The 24,299-nt window shown below is 38.9% G+C and overlaps 1 protein-coding gene across 1 annotated transcript; it reads left to right on the top strand.

Annotated features, from left to right (window-relative positions):
- Nucleotides 1-1,385: 1,385 nt before the first annotated feature.
- LOC104394331 (mucin-5AC-like) lies at nt 1,386-12,049 on the top strand (the record flags this gene model as incomplete). The annotated part of the gene is made up of 12 exons (XM_010003908.1): nt 1,386-1,560; nt 1,747-1,997; nt 3,345-3,528; nt 3,899-4,097; nt 5,215-5,393; nt 5,610-5,679; nt 6,405-6,436; nt 8,411-8,445; nt 8,810-8,929; nt 9,767-9,895; nt 10,665-10,719; nt 11,973-12,049. Coding segments are annotated over 12 exons (1,506 nt in total), but the record flags the coding sequence as incomplete, so codon positions are not given.
- Nucleotides 12,050-24,299: the final 12,250 nt, after the last annotated feature.

The following is a 24,299-nucleotide window of genomic DNA, read 5'->3' as shown; positions in this document are numbered from 1 at the left end:
CACCACCATCCGCAGCACTCCAACCTCCACCACCATGACGCCCTCAACCTCCCCTACTACTTCTGCTCTTCCATTTACACCCTGTTTCTGTAAAATTGGAGATGCTATTTATTCACCTGGTTAGTGTACCTATTTTACAAGATCTTATATTTCCTTTTTTTTGTCTTTTTTATTTTAGTATTTTTTCTTTGGATTTTTTTTAGTGCAGTCTTATATTTTTTAACCTTTTTATGTTATCATTTATAATCTATCTTATTTGGTGTTCTTTTTTTTTTAGGGGATTTGATATATAACAAAATGGATAGTGATGGATGTAGGTTTTATGCCATCTGTAGTCCAAGATGTACAGTTGAACGACATACTGTAAACTGTAGCACCTCTACTCCTCTTACTACTACTTCACCTCGATGGTCCACGACATCATCTATTTTGCCTACATCATCTGGAACAGTTCCTTTTTACGGTTGTGTTTCTGCTACCTATCCTCCCTTACAGGTATGTAATTTCTCTGGTATAATTGTTGAAATAACATGCATATTAGGTTGATAACAGAAAGAAACAGCTTGCAGTCTTTAAACCTTATTTTTGGAGTTTGGGAGATTACATTTTTCTATTGATGGGCATTATACATGATATAAAATCTTTATGTTCCTTCATAAATTATTTTTTTTTCCAGACTGAGGAATCAAGTTATAATAATAATTTTTTTACTATAATTTTAGTTCTTGTTAAATATTTTCTGTTCCACTTCATTCCACAGATAATAAACTTTCTTATATTAATAACAATAACAATAATAATATTGCATATAGAGAGGATTTTTTTGTGTATATTTTTTTTCTTCAGTGAAGAGAAAAATTAAGAGAACATGGAGGCCTGTATCTGTTTCTATTCTTCTGCCCTCTTTCCTGTACTTCAATTCACATTTTTGAGAGGGATTCTTTTATTTGACAGTGATGTTGTGTGTGGTACGCACATGTACATGGAAGTACGATATATATAGCTAGTAAAAAGGATATAAGTTCCTTTTACAGAAACCTAACTCTCCAAAGCACAGAAGACATCCTCATGCAGAAGAAATAACTGGAATTAAGGTTCCCACTCCCTTCTGACATAAAAGATTGTACAATATTGACACCTTTGTACTACCAGTGAAGATTTTTATTTTAGTCTTTACCTCAGATACTGAAAGCAAAACAGTTTTTGCGCCTCCATATAGTGATCAGAAGTATGAATACCTCTGGTCACAGATTAATTTCCTTTCCAACACCACCACTGCTGGAAATACTATACCATTAAACTAAAAATATGAGTAAAGTTCATTTCTGTTTGCAAACTCCTGTGACAGCAATTTTTTAATTTTTTTTTTTTTTTTCATTTTGCAGCCTGGGGAAAGATACAAATTATCCAACTGTACAGAACTCCTCTGTAAGGGAAACAACAAGGTAGAAATAATCCCAACACACTGCCCACCTGTAAAGGAAATTACTTGTGCAAACAAATATCCAGCAATACTGGTACCTGATGAAAACGGCTGCTGTTACCACTATGAGTGTCAATGTAAGCACCAGAAGATTGAGGAATATATATATTTTTTTTTTAAAGCTAAGCTTTGCATGGATTATATGGGCATTTTGTTTTCCAAGGGTTGACATATAAATTACAGTGTATTCATTTCAGTTTCTAAATTCTTTCTTCTACAATAATTTTAATGTTAATATTCTAAATATTTTTTTTCTCTACCAGGTGTGTGCAGTGGATGGGGTGATCCTCATTATATTACTTTTGATGGAACCTACTATACCTTCCTTGAAAACTGCACTTATGTCTTGGTGAAACAGATTGTACCTAAATATGACAACTTCCGTGTTTACATTGACAATTATTACTGTGATTCAAAAGATGGACTTTCTTGCCCTAAATCCATTATTATTTTCTACAAATCTGCAGAAGTTGTGCTGACCCGTCAACTCATGAATGGTGTGATGACCAATGTGGTAAAAGACACTTTTCATTTCTCTCTTTTTACAGGAAAGAAATAAGGTCCATACACTTTGCTGATTCTCCTTTGACATAAAGTCCATTAGAATAGCACATCACAGACCTGATGAGGGCAGAGGGTATCATTAGGAAAAAAAATAATGATTACACCAGTTTCTAAGAATAAAATGTCAGAAACAGCTTAGCACTATGCAGATATGAGTACACCATATGTGTATACATAAATAACAATAGGAAACAGACTAATCCAGCTGACAGACAAGACAGACAGAGTGTTTACACTGGTGCTTGATTCTTGTTTCATAAAAACTAATAATTTGTGCCATTCACTTATGTAAACAAACACATGAAAAAAAAATGCAAATCACAAGCATGATTCTTCTCTCATTGTGAAGATGGATATGTAACTATTATCAGGTGGATGACTAGGGACTGCTTCATCTGTATAGGGAACTTCAGGTACCAAAGAGATCTATGACATTACTTCTCCTTCAGTTCCCTGCTGGGAAGAGAGATATAGCTGAAGAAAAAGGGTTATTGGGGGTGTCACTTCACCTTCATGATCCTAAACTAATGCTGGTAAACCAGTGAAAACAAAAAGTCGGTCCTGCTGTTACACTGGGGAATTTATTAGTTGATTAGAGAACGTAAAGAGGTGGGAGGAAAAGTTTGTGTCAATATGCACTCTCCCCTTACACAGCCATGGCAAATTCTCCTTAGCTAAAGTCAAGAAAGGCATGCTGAAACAATTATTCTGGTGATTCTCTGTGAAAGAAAACAGTAACTTACAGTTTTAACTCTTACTTTATTCTGATTCAATGAGAAGAAAGTTGCAGAATAATTCCTGGCAAAAAGTTATTATGCAAATATGTCTACCTTTATTAGATCATATAAGATACAGACTGCATATGGAACAGATTAGATTAATAAATAAATATGACCACTACATAAAACCGGCACCAGGGACATTTGGCTTAATTTTGAACAAAGACAACTCTTCCAATACCAAGTCATATGTAGTACAGTGTAATATTGCAGCCAGGTTGTTACATTATAATGGCAGGAATATTCCTGTAATCAAATAAACTACCACTTATTTTCATAAAAAATTATTTACAATAAACATAATTAAGAGACATACAAAGAATATACTTGGATTTAGAATGCTGTGCATTAGCATATATATGCTGTTATTTCAATGCCAATGAGCATTGGATGTGATGCATAACAAGAAGCAGTTATGCTAAGTAATGAAGATCAGAAAATACTTAATTTAAAACAATCAGGCAGAAGCAGTGCTTACTCTGAAGTTGTTTTTGTTTTTTTTTTAACCCTGTGTTCAGATGTACTTCAACAAAAAGATTGTCAAACCAGGCTTCAAAAAAGATGGCATTTCTTTCTCCACACTTGGCATCAACATGATTGTGGAAATACCAGAGCTTGGTGCAACCATCACCTTTAGTGGGATGATTTTCTCTGTGAAACTCCCATTCAGCAAATTTGGCAACAACACCGAAGGACAGTGTGGTAAGATGAGTTGGAGGTGGAACTCCTTCTCCGGCCTACCATGGTTATTCTCACCCACTCTGGCTATGAAGCCAGACTGAAATCTTTAAACAACAGTAAAATGGAAATTATATCAGTTCTGCTCTTCCACTTCTGTGGGATCAAAAGATCAAGATTTCAACAACCTCTTCTTTTTCTTTGGGGCTGGAGTTTTAGGTTTGTTTAGTTTTCCCTAACTGTAATTATAGTTTGTATAAAGAAAGCACTTCCTATTAAGCAAGGCACCTTATACATTTCATGAGACCATCACATATAAGCATAGTATCAGCACAATAATGTATTCTACACCTCTAATGTGGCTTATGAGACTTACATAGCTTGTCTCTTCCAGGAACGTGTACAAATAATAAATTAGACGAATGCCGCTTACCAAGTGGTAAGATAATTTCTTCCTGTCCTCAAATGGCTCATCACTGGATTGTTGATGACAACAAGTCCTGTCATGGAATACCAATACCACCAATTGTAACCACACCTCCACCAAAGCCGCAATGTGAAACACCTCCTCTCTGCAAGCTTATCTGGAGCGAGTAAGAAAACAATCGATTTGATTAACTCATTCTAAAGAAAACTGTCTCAATATCTCACAAGAAGAGTAAGAGCTATAGCGCTAGCACATGATAATAGCTGAAAATGTCAGCTTAATAACAGAATATATATACTAAAAGGCCTTTTCAAAAGAAACTGCTCTTCTTTAATGACATGCATGCCAAAGATAACTGAGTAAGGAGAGGTGAAGTCAGAAAATCAGGAATGCAGCAAGCACTGAAATCCATGCTCCCTGATTTGTGACAATACAGATTTATATTATCTTTCTTCCTCCCTACCTTCCAGGGTATGCTCATTTACTAGCTTAGAGGTGGACCTGCTGGAAAGCAGTTCTGAGAAGGATCTGGGAGTCCTGGTAGATAGTAAATTATCCATGAGGCAGAAATGTGTCCTTGTGGCCAAGAAGACCAATGGAATCTGGGGTGCATAAGGAAAAGTGTGGCCAGTAGTTTGAGAGAGGTCATTCTCCCCTTCTACTCTGCTCTGGTGAGGCCACATCTGGAACACTGCATCCAGTTCTGTGCTCTCCAGTTCAAGAGGGACAGGGACTTACTGGAGAGAGTCCAGTGGAGGGTGACAAAGGTGACTGGAGGATTGGAGCATCTCTCTGATGAGGAAAAGCTGAGTTAGCTGGGACTTTCTAGCCTGAAGAAGGCTGAGTAGAGACCTTATCAATGCCTGTAAGTATCTAAAGGGTGGGTAGAAGGAAGATGGAGCCAGACTCTTTTCAATAGCTCCCAGTGACAGGACAAGGGGCAATGGGCACGTGTTGGAACATAGGAAGTTCCATTTAATCACGAGGAGAAACTTCTTTACTGTGAGGGTTACAGAGCACTGGAACAGGCTGCCCAAAGAGGTTGTGGAGTCTTCTTCTCTGGAGATACTCAAGACCCACCCGGATGCAGTCCTGAGTAATGTGGTCTAGGCAATCCTGCTTTACTGGGGGAGCCAGACTAGATGATCTCTAGAGGTCCCTTCCAACTCTGACAATTCTGTGATTCCGTGATTCCTTCCTGAAGTGGGAAGTCCTGTCTGATAGGAACAGATTTTCTATAAAGACCAGTTAGTATAAAAGGTTGTGGTTTTTTCTGTCTGCAGGATTTTTGCAGAATGCCATGCTGTAATACCACCAGAACCATTTTTCAAAGGCTGTGTTTTTGATGGCTGCCGCATAGCTAATGAATCCATGCAGTGTTCCAGTTTGGAGATATATGCTACAGAGTGTGCTTCTAGAGGTGTCTGCATTGATTGGAGAGGAAAGACCAACAATACATGCTGTAAGTACTGCTGAACTCAAAAATGTATGTGAGAAATGGTAGTGTTTTATTCAGAGAACACATCTTACATCTAATACTTGACAACTGTCTACAAAAACACAGCTATGTCTTTACTCACATAAGCTGCAGGAGAAGATAAAGATCCAGTCACTTTTGCTACAAAAATGCATTCACGGTCAATTTTTAAATTGTTTTTCTTCTTCTTTTTCCATACAGCATTTAACTGTCCAGCAAGCATGTTATATAAGCCATGTGGACCCATTAATCCTGCTACCTGTGACCCAAGGTACGGATAGACAAAGAAAGCCACCCCAAAACAACTGCTTTCCTTTTTGCTATTTTTACCTATCTGCTTTCTTTAGAAAATGGAGTTATATCTTCTCAATTTGAATAATTGATTCAAGATTTATAAGTGTCAGTCAGCTCTTGGAATATGCACTTCCTGCGGCACATCAGAAAATGTACATTCTTTTGTCTCCCTTCTATCTGACATGGTGACCTTCTACATACACTGTACTTTTTCCTCCTTCACTGCAAAAATGTTGTACTCAAATACATTAATTCCTCCCATTCCAGGGGTGTTGAGCTTCCTGCCTATGGAGTAACTGAAGGATGTTTCTGTCCTGAGGGAATGATGCTCATGAGTCAAGACAGCAATGTGTGTGTCACTGAATGCTGTAAGTTATCTGTAGCTGGTTTGGGGAATAAATTTTTATCAGGATTGATAGTCAAGGGGACTGTGTTCTACTTCCATCTTCTACATGGTCAGACCATGGCCTCTTTAAGTTTCTTTAGACTTCCCATTTAAAAATAGAATAATACTAATAAATATTACCTTTTTTCCATCTTCTTTCCTTACATGAGACCTACCAAGATGGTAGAAGTCTACACTTCAGAAGGAAAAATCTTCACAGTATTTCTATTTGAAACTGCCCAAATTTACTTCTTTATGTCAGTTTTTAGTTGTCTAAATCTCCATATTTTATTTTTTTTATTTTTTTTTCTTTCCAGCCTGCAGGGAACCAAATGGAATATCCAGAGAGGTGAGTATCACAATCAACGTGGTATGTCAAGCACAGACCAGTGAAGCTTGTATTGAGGACGACTTTAGGTTTTTTCCAAATGTTCATTACCTTTACTCTTAAAAATAATTATGAGTGTGAGAGAAGAAATCGCATTACTCCCAAAGAAATTTAACAGGAAGTGATGGAATTTTCTTTCAATAACCATCACCTCAAATACTGAAAAATTTTAAAAAAAATAATAAAAGAAAATTAAAAGAGAGAGGGGGAAAAAAAAAAAAAAAGAGGGATAGATGGTAGTAGTGGAACTTGAAAGTATGTGCTGTTTATATTTCCACAAATTTGACTTGCTAAAGTAGCTAGACATCAAGGGACAGACGGATAACAAAGTTTAGCTGTTGCTGACGACATCGATAGTCTGCCTTCTCGGTTCTTCAGATGCATACAAATTATAGATATTTTTCTCTGGAACACTGATAAGGCTGCAGATGGGTAACCTGTACCCTGACATGAGCCATAGGCTTTCTGCCCAAGCCCCTGGGCACAGAGAACACAAGTGGCAGCTTTGCAAAGAGTAAGGAAAATGTTCTGGTTTGGCACTTTCCCCTGTAGGGCTCGATAGACTTTTTCAACATTGACTAGCTGTCAGTTATGAAAGAAAGCTTTTACTGTACGTGGTGTATATAAGAAAAAGGTACCATAAACTCCTGCTCTTGATTAGCACAGTCCAACATGATGGAATATGAGATCCAGTTGATTTTGAATACCCCTGTTGTGTTGTTTTTTCTCCATCACGTGTTGATAGTCCAGATATCACTGTATCCATGAATAAGTCAACTAGAAACAAATAGAAATACTTTAATTTTTTTTCATCTTTCTTTTTATTTTTTATATAGCCAGGAGAAAAATGGACAAAAGATTGCCAGGAATGTGTCTGTGACAAAAATACACTTAAAGTGCACTGTAAAAAACACCAGTGTTCTCTGACACAGCAAGTATTTTGTGATGAACCAGGTTACGTGCCTGTTCAGATACAGATACCAGAAGATCCATGCTGTACCAGGACTCAGTGCTGTAAGTACTGTCTTAGTTCTTTATTATGGGGAATATAATATATCCATTTTGGGGAACCAGAGCAAGAAATTACCCTTTTTTTCATACTTTGCATTGATTTCATAATGCTTTTCTCCCTCATCCCACTTGCTGGGACCTTCTTGCAGAACATTTACTAGATGCCTGAAAATGAAAAGCTTTTACATAGTTAAGACACAGAAATGTAACTAGAAATCTTCTATAATTAAACATTCAAAGCCTTTAATGCTGCCACTACATGAAACAATATTTGAAAAATATTGAAAGCATTTTCAGTTTCAAAGACCAGTATTTTTTTTTTTCCCTAGGCTCTGAGTGTCATCAGATTTCCCAGTTGGTACAAATTTATCTTTGGAAGTAACTCTTCCAGCAATCGCCACTCTATTCTTCTCAAACAATGCTTTGTTTTACAAAGATTATGAAAAAGCCCATTCACTTAAAAAATAGCTGGCTGGGGAAATATACTGAATTGGTCATTTGAGTAGCTTGTGTAAATAATACCATGTTGGCCCCATGGAAAAACTTCTGCAGTTCATGCAACAAAAAATTAATTTAATTTAATATTCCTGAGTTCATTTTTTTCTATATTCTCTTATTTTAAACAGACTGCAACACTAGCCTCTGCCCCGAGGTCACACCCCAATGCTTTGAGGGACAGGAAGTAGTAACAATAATGCAAACTGGAAAATGCTGTCCTACCTTCGAATGCAGTAAGTACTATGCACCTTCTTCATGTGTTATCCACTCCTTTATTTTTCTAAGTTTCTGAATACAAAAATCTTAAAAGAGAAGTATGCAAATTATGTGTTATCATATTGGGACAACAAAGCAGCAGGATTTTTATATACTTCTCTTTCTTAAAACTTGCACCTCTACGACACCATCTTTCTTCCTTCTTTACAGGGCCTGGCTGTGTCATCAATGAAACATACTATGCAGTAAGTACACAGAGTAACTCACTATAAAAATACACCTTTACATAGGTTCCCAATGCAATGTTTTTGAGACTTCTATCATGGACCATATTTTGCAGAAAATCTGAGGTAAAACATCCTTAATTATTTAAATGAGGTCATAGAACAACATCCTCCTTACAAATAAAAACATTTTCTGCTCTCCTTTCTGCATTTAATTCCAAAATGGGTGATATCAAAACAGAAACTCTGATTAAATGAATTAACTAAAATTGTATTAAGGATAGTTTAGCCCATACGTAATTCAGCTTTGTATTGTCTGTGACGTACATACACAAAGTAAATTGCTTTCCTGAGTAATAATGACTTTTATTCTGACTTTCCCCAGCCTGGAACTGTCATACCATCAGGCCCCTGTGAGGAATGTACTTGTTCTGAATCCTCTTACTCAGGCCCTCACCATACTGTCAAGTGCAAGCCTGTAATCTGTGACACATACTGCCCAGAGGTGAGTGGTTCTTTCCTGTCACTAATTCCTACCTGACTCAGCTCAAATATATGCCAGTTAAAGTCAATGTCCTTACTCAATGTCATTTCTTCTCTATTCACAACAGGGTTATAAGTATACAAAGCAACCCGGACAATGCTGTGGCACATGCAAGGCAGCGGCTTGTATAATGACTGTGGGAAGAAACATCACACATGTGCTCCAAGTAACTATCTCTGGTTTAGTTCCCTTTTGGTCATCTCTGTTAGTCTTTCCTCTCTTTCCTCTCCTTGTCTTTGTCACATTTATTTGCTGCATCTTTTTTCATGTTGGACAAATGCTTATTCAGGCAGAGAATGGACTTCCACACTGCTTGAAACAGCACCTCGAGCCATGAGACTTCCAGAAGCAGCTGTTACACCGAGCAATCGTTTTCAGAAACCAACAGAGAAAAATACATAGGAGAAAGCATAAGAGAGCCTTCAGCTCTGAAAATAGAGCATCCATTTTGATAAAAGTATAATTTTATCTATTAGACACAATTTTCTTTACACCATTTTTTTTAATTTTATCTAGGTAGACACAATTTTCTGCTCCATACAGCCAATCTCAAGTTGGCTGACAGCTTTAGGACAGGATGTGTCAGTGAAGCCAGCAGAAATTCTGCCATGAATCTAAATGGTCATGCCTATAAATTCTGATGACAAGACCATTGATGCACATATTGATATGAGAATATGGCAATTGTTCAGAATAATCAAACCACAATAGACAACAATAATAAGACACTGTTGGGGTTTTTTTGTTTCATTTTTATGCAAGAAGATTTTTATTCACTTTAATTTTAACTATTTTCAGGTTGGAGAATTCTGGAACCCACCTGGTGATAACTGTACAACTTACTCATGTGAAAAACGTGATGGCCAGTTCATTCAAGTAGTCTTACAGAAAAGCTGTCCTGCCTTTAATCCTGATGAGTGTGATCCAGTAAGTATTCTTCTACCAGTTCTCATGTTTGAAAAGATTACCATGGCTAACAAAAAAGAAAATACCTAGCAGAAGCATCACACAGGATGTTGCTCTTATTTTATCCTCTCCAAAACTGGTCCTCATTAAATTTCATTTCAGAAAAGCAAATCAGAATTAAAATGGGTGATATATCAATTCTCACTAAGAACTGAGCACAAAAGAAAAAGATAAAGCATAAGGTTTTGGATTCCTAAAAGTGGTAGGTGATCTAGAGGCAAGAGTCTTATTGAAAGTGGGATTTTTATTACTAAATTATTTAAGATTATAAATTCTATTTTAGAATTCACTTTTTGACAGCAAAGGTAAAGAAAAATAAGCTACTTCACAACATCATTCAATTTAGTACAGCTCAGGGTAGGTTAGAACCAGCCCCACATATCTGGGGTCAGTTCTTTCATTAACTGTGTAACCCTCTCTCACAGAATCCTTCACCTACACTGACTTTGGTCACTCAGAATCTCCTACATGTACAAGCTTTACAGCTGAAATTTTACTGTTGAACTCCGATGACAGCAAGGCAGTTACAGTCCTCCTCAATGTCAGCTTTCAAAGAACTGTTAATATTGAAGTAGTTATGTACCCTTAATATTTAGCCTTGCTTGAAATTAGATTCCATGTAAATATAAAAAATTTTCTGGTGCCAGAGAAACTTAGAAAGCAGGGAAAGTCTCCTCTCCAGTATGCAAATATGAAACCTGAGTTATCTTTTTCTGTTTTCCCACTCAAGAATGACATCAAGCTCTCTGATGATGGCTGCTGTAGAGAGTGCAAAAGGATAAAGAGTAAGTAATGGTAATTTTGTTAAGACTAAGTAATGATAATATGTGCCTTAGTAGGTATATTAGTCCATCTTGCATGGTAGATGCATAGGCAGAAGAGGTGAACACACCAGGTTTGGGACCACTGCCTCATACTGAGGTAGAAAAGGAAACAGGTGGAAAAAGAAAGGGACAGAACATTTCCAGCAAGCACTTTAGGGTCTTGGAAAACACTGATACGGTGAACTTTCCCATCTCCTAGTGTTAAATGCTAGGCTTTTTGTGGGAGGAAGAAGATTATTACTGCTCTCCAACTTCCACAGATACATTCTCTTTAAGGAAGAAAATTAAGCCAGTCCTGGGAGGTTGGTGTGCACTGCACAGTTGCCACAGTACTGCTTTTTATTTCTGCATCCTGCACCTAAGTAGCATTAAAAAAATGCTGAATTTTTCATTTATTGATAACACAGGCAGGAAAAGTAATTAGCTCTCAGCAATTAAAAAAGAAATGCACTGTGACATAATTTCTTGTTGCAGTTCCTTTCATCCCAATTTTCTACTATGACCTATTATACACAGATATCTATTTAAATACAGATATATTTTAACATATTTCCCCTTGGTTTGTAACAACCTCAGTTTGTCAGAAGCACAACACTAGTATGGTCATCAAGTATCATGGATGTGTGTCTCCTACACCTGTTGAGATGTCATACTGTGAAGGCAACTGTGACGCTTATTCACGGTAAGTGGTATAAAATACAATTGTGGTCTGTTGTCTTCTACTCCTTATACTAGTTACACAAAGCAAATCACAAGTAATTTTCTCATATGCCAAACATTCACCCAGTCATCAGCTCTTTCCATTGTGCTAACTAGGATTTTTAACAGACATGATGTTGTACTAGCTTAATTACTTCAAGACTCACAATGTTTTACTAGCCTGTTCAGTGTCATAGTGAACAGACCTAAGTTTTTTGTTTGCTCATGTAAAAGTGAGGTTATTTGTTTTCACTAGTCTCTCATTTTGCACTGACTTAATATGTGATCTGGATTAATTAATGTAGTTTTTCTGTGCCTTAATGAAGAACTAGATCCACCCATTTTTACAATGAGGAGCAGCTTATACTTCATCACAATACTTTGAGAATGGTAATATTGAACAAGACTCCCACATGCAAGGACACATTTTGGTTATATTTAGTCATGGGTGGGAGGGGCAGTGGTATTTCTTCTTAAATTTCTGAATTTTTCTCTTTTATTTGTTTTGTTATCAGATATTCCCCAGAGGCTAACACGATGGAACATAAATGCTCATGTTGTCAGGAAATTAAGACCAGCCAAAGAAAAGTGACTCTGACATGCAGTGACGGAACCCATCTTGACCACTCATACACCTATGTGGAGAAATGCAGCTGTGTGAGTGCCGAGTGCATTCCCCAAGCCAGCACCCAACAGGAAACAAACCAGATAAAGGCTTCAAAGGAACAAGAAAATGCGTAAAATTAGAACTACAGAGAAGAAGTCAAACGAAGTCTAAACATAAGACTAAAAAACCAACAAACTTAAAAAATAAATATTTTTTTTAAGTGTCAAAAGCAGCTAAAATTTGGGATGAACAGATTATATTTTCTCCCTAGAAACTCAATTTGTATGTCTACATTATTTCAGTTTTCATTATAAATATATCTCCCATTGTTTTTTACATCTTTGCTTTTACACCTGCAGCATGAGATTGTTTTGACATTTTCTGTTACATTTTTTATCTTCCGAAAAGTGTGCTACCGTAAGACTGAAGCTGGATTTACACATGCACCAACAGACTAAGTCTATTATGAGAACAACATTCTTTGCTGGATCAAAGCTTGCCTGTGTTGACATTATATAGACACTTGACAATATCTTATACTTCCATTGATGTAGACTGACTTTTTAAATAACATTTTTAATTCCAGTTCATTGAGAAAAACAAACAAACAAAACCCAAGGAAAATTGTACCTCTCTGTTTCTTCATTATTTTTTGCATTAAGGAAAACGTAAACTGCTGAAAGTCATACCTTCTCAAAACTCTAAATGTCAATATTTTCAACAATTTATGATGGACAACCTATATATTCTGCTGGGAAAAGAAGGAAATCTGATCATAAGAAGCTGCTACACACTACTCTTTGTTTACATAAAATCATCAGCATACTAAATGTATGAAACTAGAGATTTTTTCGTTTTGTTTGTGGTTAACTGTTTACAGAAGAAGTATATATTTTATTTTTTTTTGCCAACACAGGCATACGAAGGATTTTTGTAAACAAAAGTTAATAATAATAATAATAATAATAATAATAATAATAATATGTAAATTCTTTCCTAGGGAGCTTTTAAAAGTTGAACCATTGCTATTTATTTTGTTTTTGGAAAATTGATTTATTGGGTCATTTTTTTCAGAATGAATATTATCCCATTACTTAGTCTTAGTCACGTCCTCTGGGTGTGGTATGTTTTCTTCTATTTTGTTTTGGAATATTGTTTATTTTTTGTTCCTTATTAAACCATGTAATGATGATTAATAAATCTTTAAGCATTTTACAGCATGTCTCCTTTGACTTTTCACTGAATCCCTCACATCAGAGCTGCTGACCCCACAAAATACTTGTTTCCCATCATGCTACATTCATTTCTCAATAGTTCCATGTCAAAAGTCAATCTAGACTGTGGAACTTAACCTGCTATAGAGTTTTGATACTGTTTTGAATGAAAGGCACTCAAACACAAAATACTGCAAGAGGTCCAACCACCTCACTTCAGACACTAGCAATTAATGAGCTTCCAGTAGGCAAGCACATCTTGGAGTCTCTACATATTTTGTAGCTCTGAAAGTTCTTTACCTGACAGACAGAAAGTATTCAAAGTATTCCAAACCAGTCTCAAAATGTAGATCCTATTGCAACATGCATAAATCACTTTTCCTTATGCACCCCAGGATTTCATTGGTCTTCTTGGCCACAAGGACACATTGCTGTCCCATGGATTGTTGCCCAGCAGGTCTCCAAAGTCCTCCTCCATGGAGCTGCTTTCTAGCGGGTTAGCTCCTAATCTGTACTGGTGCGTGTTGTTGATCCGTCCCAGGTGCAGGACTCTACACTTATTCTTGTTGAACCTCATTAGGTTCCCCTTTGCCCAACATCTCCAGTCTGTCTAGATCTCACTGCATGGCTGCACAGCCTTCAGGTGTATCAGCCAATCCTCCCAGGTAACGAGACAGCTTTAATTAAATACTAATAATAAATATTTAAAATGTACAAATATATACAAGCATGTGCAGGAATGTATAAAACCCTCTTGCCTCCCCCCACCCCCAGCAATTCCCCTGGCATCTCCTGAGCTGGGAGCAGTTTCGAAATGTCCTGGAGCTGCCGGAGAGAGCGGCAGAGTAGACAGAAGCTGAGGGGAGAGTTGTGAGGGTCAGGAGTGCATGAGCCTGGGGATAGATGATGATGGATAGATGGAGTCCTCCCTGGACACCAGCCATGGATGGAAGAAAAGGGAAGAAGAAGCAAGAAGGGTTTTGCATGGATGAACAGGGAGCTCCTGGACAAGCTCAAATACAAAAAGAAAGCCTACAGGTGGAAGCAAGAACAGGTAGCCTGGTAAGAACACAGACTAATTGCCTGAGCAGCCAGGGATCAGGTTAGGAAAGCTAAAGATGAGATAGGGTTAAATATGGCCAGGAACATCAAGTGCAAGTTAATTTGCTCCAATTTCTCTCCCTCCTTCCCCCCCAGCAACTTAGAGGGGAAGGGATGGGGTTTAGAGTCAGTTCACAGGCTGGTGGTTCCTGCCACTCCTTCCTCCTCAGGAAGGATTCCTTACAGTCCTTCCCTGCCTTCCTACAGGGTTCATCCCATGGGAGAGAGTCCTTCACAAATCTCTCCACGATGGGTCCCTCCCATGAGGTGCAAGCCCTCTGGAGCAAGCTGCTCCAGCATGGGCTTCCCATAGAGTCATGGGCTGCTTCGGAAACAGCCACCATCCGCAGGCGGAGGCGGTGGCCTCCCTGCGGAGGCGCAGGGTCCTCCATGGTTGCAGGTCCAAGTCCATGGGCTGCAGGTCCACATTTGACCCCCTGGCGCCTTCAGGGGATGCTCTGCCATGTTCCTCTACAGGCTGCAGGTAGACAGTCTGCTGTCTCTCCATGGGCTGCAGGGGAACTTCTGCTCGGGCACCTCCTCCCCCTTCTTCCACACCAACCTTGAGATCTCTGCTCTGGTACTGCTCTGACCTCTGCTCTTCAAATTGGCTGCTCTCCTCTGCTCTCCTCTGCTCTCAGCTTTCCCCATCTTGCATGTTAATCACAGAGGCTGTGTCTCTAATGGCTTGGCCATGGCCAGAGTTTTGGAGTTGGGGGAGCTTTTCAGCTTCTTACAAGAGCCACCCCTGGCGCCCCTCCCCTGCTACCAAAACCCACACCAAACCAGCACAGGTGCTCAGAGAATTTGTGGATGCCCCTCCCTGGAAATGTCTGAGGAGAGATTGGATAGGGTTTTGAGCAACCTGATCTAGTGGAAGGTGTCCCTGTCCTTGGCCATAGGATTAGAGCTAGGTGGTTTTTCAAGTTGCTTCCAATCCAAACCGTTCTATGTGTACAGCAAGCCATGTAGGCACATAGGACCTGTGGCTGAGGGTATGCTGGAGACCCTGCCTCAGAGAAGGAAGGATCTCTATCTCAGATACTGTCGCAATGCTGGGAATGAGCATATGGGAGCCTGCAATTCAATACAAGGAGAACAGGGAACCCCATGCTTTGGGCATGAAAGAACCTGTTGGAAGGACTTGCAGGGACTCCCTGAAACATGACACCAAGTAAGTGAAAAACAGGGAGCTGAAGCAAGTGTAGTAGACCAGCTTTACAGGCTTCCTAAAGTTTTCCTTTCATAGGACCTCTCTTTGCTCTAAGTTATTGCTGACGCAGACTGAGCAATAGCTTCAAAGTAAGCTTTTCTAAAAACTGGGATGACTGAGATCAGTTCAATATCTGGGAGAAAAAAACTGCCAGTTTTTAAAACCGTATGTAAATAATGAAGTCAATAAACAGGTAAGTGGAAGAAAGCAATTGGCTAGGTAGCTCTTTTTTGCTACAGGTTAGAATACTGTGCAGGTCACACTCAGGAGTAATTAATGTCTAACACACCAGCGCGAACACTAGAGGGCTCTCGGCTCACAGTTTGCAAGCCTGGATGAAAAGTTTTGCTATCCGAAGGGTTTCTTTCAAGACACTTCGAAATGAGCCACATAATAATTATTGCCTTACTTTCAAATAATTAGATTAAGGTTGCTCCTAGCTTACTCCTGAATCTGCAGGCATCTGTTCCACAAAACATACCACGATTAGTTTATGCCTTACTTACATAATCATATGTGTAATCATATGCCTTACTTTTAATCATATTTGAAAAACATCTGCAGGCATCTGTTCCACAAAACATACCATGATTAATTTATGCCTTACTTATATATTTTTTTAATCATATTTGAAAAAGAGATAAATTGCAGCAAAGAAATAATTCCCTTAGGACAGAACTTATTCCAGCATTACAAAAACTATTCAACGGCTGTCAGCAGTCCTTCCTTGGACATTTGAATACTTCCTCCACACTGAGGACTCCTGTTAGATAGACGAACTACTGCATGGCCAGGTTTTGGGGTTGTTTTTTTTCCTCTTTTCCACACAGCATTTTAAAACTCTGCCGTGTAAAGTACAAACCACTAATAAACACTTTTCAGCTATGCTTTGTAGCTATCAGTAACATACAAAATAGAACCTGAAATTGCATGTCTGTTCAGACTTATGGCTTAGGAGTCCACTTCAAGTAATTTATTTGACTGTTAAAACACGATAGCCACCTTTTAAGCCACAGCAAATTCTGAAAAGAGCTATGAAGAAAATTAGGATTGTTAATGGCTGTTCTGGGTTAGTGCGGTGGGGTTTTGGTAGCAGGGCCACAGGAGTGGCTCCTTCAAGAACCTGCTGGAAGCTCACCCCGGCTCCAATTTCAGCCCTGCCTCTGTCGAGCTGGTTAGGGAAACTGGATGAGCCTCTGTGAGTAACATACTCGAGAAGGGTAAAAGGAAGCTGCAAAAAAGACCAGCAGGGCAGAGAAGAGAGGGAGGCGAGAGCAGTACTGGAGCAGAGATACCAAGGTCAGTGAGGAAGGAGTGGGAGGAAGTGCCCAAGCAGAGTTTTCTCCAATCCATGGGGAGAGGGCAGGCTGTCCCTCTGCAGCTCATGGAGGAGCCCACCCACCACATAGAGCACTTGTTCATGTATCTGCTATTTCACAGGAAAATAGATTATAATTGCACTAAATCTGTGTTGGTTTAAGATAATGCAAAATAGTATTGGATCACATACCTCACAGCAAGGTGAAGTTGCATAGTATTCATAATAGAGAACTTGTCACAGTACACTTGATCTAACAGAAACATGTAAAAAACATTTACCTTTAGCAAGGAAGCTGTAGAATTAATGTAATCCAACCCTCAGTAATGCTGGACAGGATTTTAAAGACCAGTATTTCCACAGTCTTTCAGTCTTAACTGAGATTCCATCAGAAGTAATTTTTCAACCCAAACAATTCTCAGATTTCCAGTATGCCCTAGGCTTTTATAAAAGGAAAAAAAAAGTTTGTTGGTCACTGTAAATGTATATTACATTGCTAAAGATTCCATATATATAAGGGGGGGAGGAGTGTGTAAAAACCAGCAAAGGTATATATGGTACAAACTCATTAACAATGCTGCCTCTCCTTTATCTTTTATCTTCAGTCTGAAATGCTTAGTAATGCTGCCTCTCCTTTATCTTTTATCTTCAGCTTAGCACCAGAGGCTTCACACATTCAGTATGTTAAGCCAGAGCAATTGGTAACCAGAAATAAGAGTAGCCTGCATTTTTTATATTTTTTTTTTCAACTAAGTAATCTGGAGGTTCTGAAGAAGGCATCTCTGAACCAAGCTTTCCAGCAGAACACAAACATTTAGCAGAAAATTCTCAAAATCTGGCTTTCTACATAAACAAAGAATGACCCCTTACTATGTTAGCTTATCATTGATTTATTTGATCTGTTCTTAAATTCTTTCCTGAAGAATTCCTCTACATCGCTATCTTTGTGAGCAACACAGTGGGCTTGAGGGAAAAGGAGTGCCACCAAAAAGGGCAACGAACTTCAGTCAGCCATCAGACCACATGAATTCACATGTGCCTTTCCACTGGTGCAAGAGCTTACCCATGAAAGGAAGCCGTTCCATAACAGTGGGTGACCAAGGCATCAGTTGTATCTATGTAAAACCAGCACAGTCATTGTTGAATCACACCCTGGAGAACAGAGGAGACTTTTGTGAGATCATAAAAAAGTCAGGTTACAGAGGGCATACAATAAAAAGCAGACCTCATGGGAAAACGGGCTCTTACAGATCGCCTTTATAGGTTCAATGAAGAAGAGATTTACTTGTGCAAAAATTTTAGCCAAACCTTTGCTTATACTTAAACTTCTACTAGTTCTCCTGTGACACAAGTACACTATAAAATGTATTTTAATCAGCAGCCACTTATTTGGCACAAGGAAGACTTCAGTGGATTAAAAGACTACATGATCTATTCTAATCTGTTCATTCTCAGCTCTCCAGGCCATCTCCACAGGGACAGGGTGAAGAACAGCTGAAGTCTCCTCAACTCTTGCAAACCTCACAAAACTCATGAACTCTTCTACCTCAGTATCAAAGAAACCGTTTTGCACTCCCAAAGCAGAAAATCCCACAAAACAGTGATCCTAATCTACAAGGCCACCAAAGATAGCCTGCTCTCCAAGCAACACAGAAAAACCTGTCTGCATTATACTGATGTAACTACAGTGAACATATTAGCAGAATCTCAATATCTCTCACAGGAAAATAGAAACATGCACTATGACTAATCTCTGAAACTTTCAGGAAACTATGAAAATGGCTTGGAGACTTTTTTACAGTTCATCCACCCTAGCTGAAAGAACATCCCAAATGTCTTAATAAGCACACCTCACTTACCCAGCTGAGGAAGTACATTTGAGCAACACACAAGGGTTAAAAATCAATTAATAGATAAAAGTTCCCAAAGAGAGGCAGAGGTTTTCTGCTACCTTGGTTCGCTTGTTCTGGTATGGTCACACTGGTGTTAGTCCATGATTTTTCTAGCACAAAGGCATCAAGCCTTTGTATGCTAGGAATCAAACACAAAGCAGAGCATGAAGATTACGATCTTTCTTGCAGGTTTATTTTTTCAAGTTGTCAATTCTCTTTAAGTGATTTGAGATTAACCTGATTTGGTGACATGGCTAAGCTAAACATTACTTCTGTCCTGGTGACTGTGTTTTTTAAAAGCTTATATCAAATATAGAATTAATGCAACACATTACAAATAATTTATCACACGTAAGTTAGTCACAAATACCATTAAATAATAAAGAATCAGACCACTCTGCTCCATATGATTCTTCAAAAACTCCTTTTACAAGGGCTCAGAGTAAACAGTATAGCATGAAACAAATTTATCTGAATGTGCCACAACCTGTTCATCCATGATGCAAGAGCATTTCAGGAGGTAGGAAAGAGAACAACCATCCAGTGCCTTCAGAGAGATTTTCCTGTTTAGAACACCACCATGGCTATCTCAAACCGCTGGAGATAATGCTACAAAAATGTAGTGGCACAGGAGCTGTGAGGAATCAGGCAGAAGGAAGATGAGTCCTTTCCAGGGCTTAACACAAAACTCACTGAGCTCCAGGAATGTCCTCCTGAGAAATATTGAAAAACACAACAGCAAAAAGACCACCTTCCTCAGGTAGCCTTCAGGGCCACTGCAGACTGTGGGGTGCCAGTGGCCAGAAACACCCTGTTTCTGGGTAGGTGCCAGCTGAGCAGCTAAGGTGGTTGCCTTGAGGCATGCCACACTTCCTGGCTGTCATCAAGGCTGGGTAAAGTCCCTGGGAATTATGTTCTCCCAGGTGTGAAATGTCATCTGCTTTCCAGAAAAAATGCCGCTCTTTTCAGGGGCTGCCAGGCATCATTTACTGCAGCACAGGCCCCCAGATGGAAGGGTGACAAACATCACCCAGGCAGTGCCCTGTACCACACATACAGGGCACTTGCAGCTCCAGGGACAGCGATTCACCATCATCACCACTTCTTCAGGAGAATGGCAGCAAGGTATATACCTGCAGCACAATACTCCTGCCTCTTTGGGAAACTGATTCTGTGAAGACATGTCAAGTTTTCTGCATTCTTCTCCTGGGACAGCAACGAAAACTGTGCCTGAAAGGCACTTCCCCCTCTCTTTATATTTTTTTTAAGTGTTCCATTTCACTTCCTTTCATTTCATTTGTCTGACAAGAATTTGGGTGGCAAAGCTCTCACCACACAGTATTTGTTCAGGTGGTATAAATACACAGTATTTATACACAGGTGAACAAAGCAAGCTACCCCCCCATTCTTTATAAGGTCCAGTTTTTAACGTCACTGGGGTTTGGTACGGTTTCAGCATCTTTAAAGGTTAAAAAAGAAGAGAGAAAAAAAAAATGGCTCCAGCTGTTTTTTTTAATGTATTTTTCCAACATTTTTGGTTTTATCAGTAGGTTTTGCTCATTGATGCTGATTGCCTGGCACAGCAAATTTGGGTAGGTACTACATTTTACAGCCATTTGTGTGCCTTAGCAAATGTTCCCCTGTCATTGCCTGGTGCATGTTTCTGCTCTGTTCACAGGGCCTTCAGGCAAGGCTGAGTATTTTTTTAGTTTAGACAATGGTCTGCATCAGGACAATATAGGAGAGGCTCTAAGCTGTACACATTCCTCTCTGTAAGGTGTGCCATACTGTGTTCTGGTCCCACTTCGGAGAACGTGATGGGTCATACCAATAAATTCAGGCATCCTGACTGCAAAAGTAATTACTATCAAGATCAAACTGGTCGACAAGGAAACAGCAGAAGGTATGCAAGGACAGCCTGTTTGCCACCTTACTTAACAGATCGAGTCTCTCCTTGCTTGTATTTCTTGAGGCTATGTCTGTCTTTTTATTTATTCTTTGTTCCATTCTTAATATCCATGTAGCCTAATGCATGTTTGTCCTGATGATTATATTGCATTTCTTCTGTTATGTGATACAGGCTACTGACTGTTTCTTTCCATTTACTGATATGTATAAGTTTTCTTTAAAGTTTCAAAATACATAATTTAAGCACTTAAAAAAAAAAAAAAAAAAAAAAGAAAGAAAAAAAAAGTGCATTTATATTATAAACAAAATCTATAAGCCTTACATTTCCTGAAGAATCTATGTTATTAGTCTCTAGGAAATACAGCAAGCTGCTTTCAGAATCAAATGGGAAGTTTCACAGCTGTGCATTGGATTTATTCACCTATCAGCAGTTGCACAGAGGATCATTGGTCTACCTTGTCAAACTTCAACTTGTACAATACAGTAGCAAAGAGGGGGTTTTGCTTGAGGCAACATTTTGTTCCTTTCTCCCAAAAAGTTGTGTCATCTAGGATGTGACTCAGATACTTCAGCTGTGTTAGGCAATCTGTGATGATACGTACATATGAATTCTCACATTCGGAATACTGTCTGTGGTTAGTGCACAAGGATCCTGACGGGGAAATATTCTACAAGGAAAGTGCAGATTTGTTGTCCATTGTTTGCTATTTTAACCAATTTTTTTTCCTCTTATTTTCAGTAATCAAACTGGAGCTACTAGTACCATTACTTCTCTGAAGTCTGTCCAGCCTTCTCTGTCTCAAATGAAGGTCATAGGTAATACACAGTTTGTAGGTAGAGGTAATGTTTTATTGGCTCAGCTGGCATAACAAGGAAAATTAGACAAGCTTTTTGGCACTGAAGCCCTCCAATCAGCTTCAAAAAAAGGTGATTAAATATTTTCCCATCGGAGAGTTATTTCTTAGATAAATGTACCTAAGGAAGTGGCGAAATCCAGCCAGATCCTACTCTCCTACCCATTCAACTGAAGCCAGGAAGACTGGATTTGCACAGGACAGAGTTTGGTCCACATTCAGCTTCAGTAAAACATTTGCATTATTGGCACTTGAAGAAAATTCCTGCATGATTTTAGCAACATCTTTAAAGGTTTGCATTCACCATCTACTTCTGTTCCACTAAAGACACCATAAACAATTATTACTTCTATTGTAACATATATTTATGTTGCTAGATGTAAACAGGACTTGTAGGACTCATTCCCACTAGCTGCAGTGGCGCGACTTCGGTTTTTTACTTCAAGTAAAGCATACTGTAGTGTCACGTTTACCTGTTCCTATTCTGCATGTAAGACATATACAGAAGCAACAACCATGAAGACAAATTTTAAAGAAATCAGTATTTTCCCTGTCAACACATTCCAGAAAGGCTCATGGGTCTTGAGGGATTGCTCCCAGAATAAAAGATTGGTCCCTCTGGTAATAACATTTGTGTGTTTGGGGCAGCGGTGGGTGCCTATTTTACCAAATATGGTTTTATGGTAGGTTGTTTCAGGGTCCTCTGCTTCTATCCATGCATGTGACACAAGTAGCTGCTGGTAGTGGGCAAAGTCCTCCTTCTAACTGGAAAAACTTCTTTGCCCTTTAGTTCTGCAAAGGTTGAGAGTAGTTGTCATTTTATCCATGATGATAAATCTCCTATTCATTTTTACAAAGGCTGGGATATTTAACAGGCGTCACACAAACTGAATCCATAAAGAACAAACAGTCAGACAGAGACTGCCATTGTAGATGGGTTGTATTACCTTCACTCTTGTGCTAAAAATGTTCTTGAGGTGTGGTCTTGGCTCTACCCCAACACAATGCACATGCTGACAGACCAGAGCTTTGTAATATAATTGCTGGTAGATAAAGTAAATCCCCACAAAAAAGGTACTCTCTGATGAAAATATCAATATACCTATTCAAGACAATCTGTTTGGAAGCCATGTGAAGGCTACAGGAAGACGGAAAAAGGACTGAGAGTTTTCTGATTGCATTTCATTATGAACATTTCCATTCTGGGGCTGTGGAGTACTGTAGCTTAGCAGTCTACGCAGCAACATTATTGAGAATTTATGAAACTCTAAACTCATTAATATCTTTGTTGTAACAACTGGGATTACCTATGTCTGGAACTTCTGTCAGATGCCATTTAATAGTTAATTCTGTTCTACATACTTATTCAGAAAGGTAATTTAGGAATATCTGCATTTCAGAATACACTAGATACTTGCTCTGGCATTAGTGTCACCCTAACAGCTAAGAACTCCACTCACATGGACCAGGATTTTCCTGTTCTAGTCACTACAATACTATAGTCTAGATCAATTCATTGAAATAGGTACATACATACTTAGCTAAACTAGACTGGAGTTTCATTTGGCTTCTATTGCTTACATCTCTCTGCATTGTCCTGTTATTATTTATCTAGGTATTTTTTAAGCAATGGTGGTGCTTGAAGTAGAATGGCATAGAATTACTCACTGCTGGGCTGTGCAAACATGAAACGTGAGAATTCTTAGAAATAAAAGGTAATATGAAGGCACAGAAGGGAGGAGACACAGAATAGTGATACGCATCTAGGGTTACCTATAATTTTATTAAGCTTAAAAGAAACAGACAACCACTTGAAACTGGGGTGTTTTAGTATTGTGGCCCCTGCTCTGCTAGCTTTAGAACAGCACTCCTGGTATTCATGGAGTAACCAGTAGTAATCAAACACTGAAGAGGGATCAAAGTTGACTAGGGACAAAAACTTTACTGCAGTAAGCAATGTCATTTAAAGGAGACTCTGAGATACAAGGATGTCCGTGCACCACCTCCAAGACAAATAAAATTCAGAAGCATGACGTCCTTTCCATGGCTTGCCTAGAACAGTGCAGAAAAGTAGCCTTTATACCAAGATGTTTAACACTTTCCATCACAAAAGCCAGCCAGTATCTTCAGTTGTGTTTAATTTAGTTTACCTCCAGGATCTGGAGGTACAAATAATTATATTCTCCCATTCATTTCTTCACTTTCTACCTCACACGTACTCTCAGCTTCCTCACTCGTGTATGTGCCCACCTCCTTCTGACACCTCTGTGTGTTCTTCCTCTCCCCTCTCCCACAATCAGTGCTCCAGTTTCCATCTACCTTGGGCATCTGTAAGAGGAAGTTGACACATTCGTAGTCCAGTGGCAGCGACTGCAGAGGGCAAAAAGGGACAGTAAAGAGGAAGCTCACACTTGCCACAGCTGAGCTACAAAAGAAAATCATAAAGACAATTAAATTGAGCATGCTCCAAGGTCTTTTAACTTCTATTTTGTCATGGTTTGGGGCTAACATAACAACATAACAACAAACAGCCCCATGGCCACTCACTCAGCTCCTTCTCCTCCCACCCCACACATACTGTGGGATGAGGAGGACAAAGGCCAACTGGAAGCTCATGGGTTGAGACAAAGGACAAGGAATTTTCTTCACCAATTAAGGTCCCGGGCAAAACAGACTCAACTTGGGAGGGGAAAAATAAAATAATAATTTACTTTCACACTAATCAAACACACACA

The sequence above is a fragment of the Chaetura pelagica genome, unplaced genomic scaffold (genome assembly GCF_000747805.2).
Source record: "Chaetura pelagica isolate M959 unplaced genomic scaffold, ChaPel_1.0 scaffold28, whole genome shotgun sequence".
Taxonomy (NCBI): domain Eukaryota; kingdom Metazoa; phylum Chordata; class Aves; order Apodiformes; family Apodidae; genus Chaetura; species Chaetura pelagica.
The sequence above is the reverse complement of the archived record's forward strand: the minus strand, read 5'-3'. Positions and strand labels throughout refer to the sequence as shown.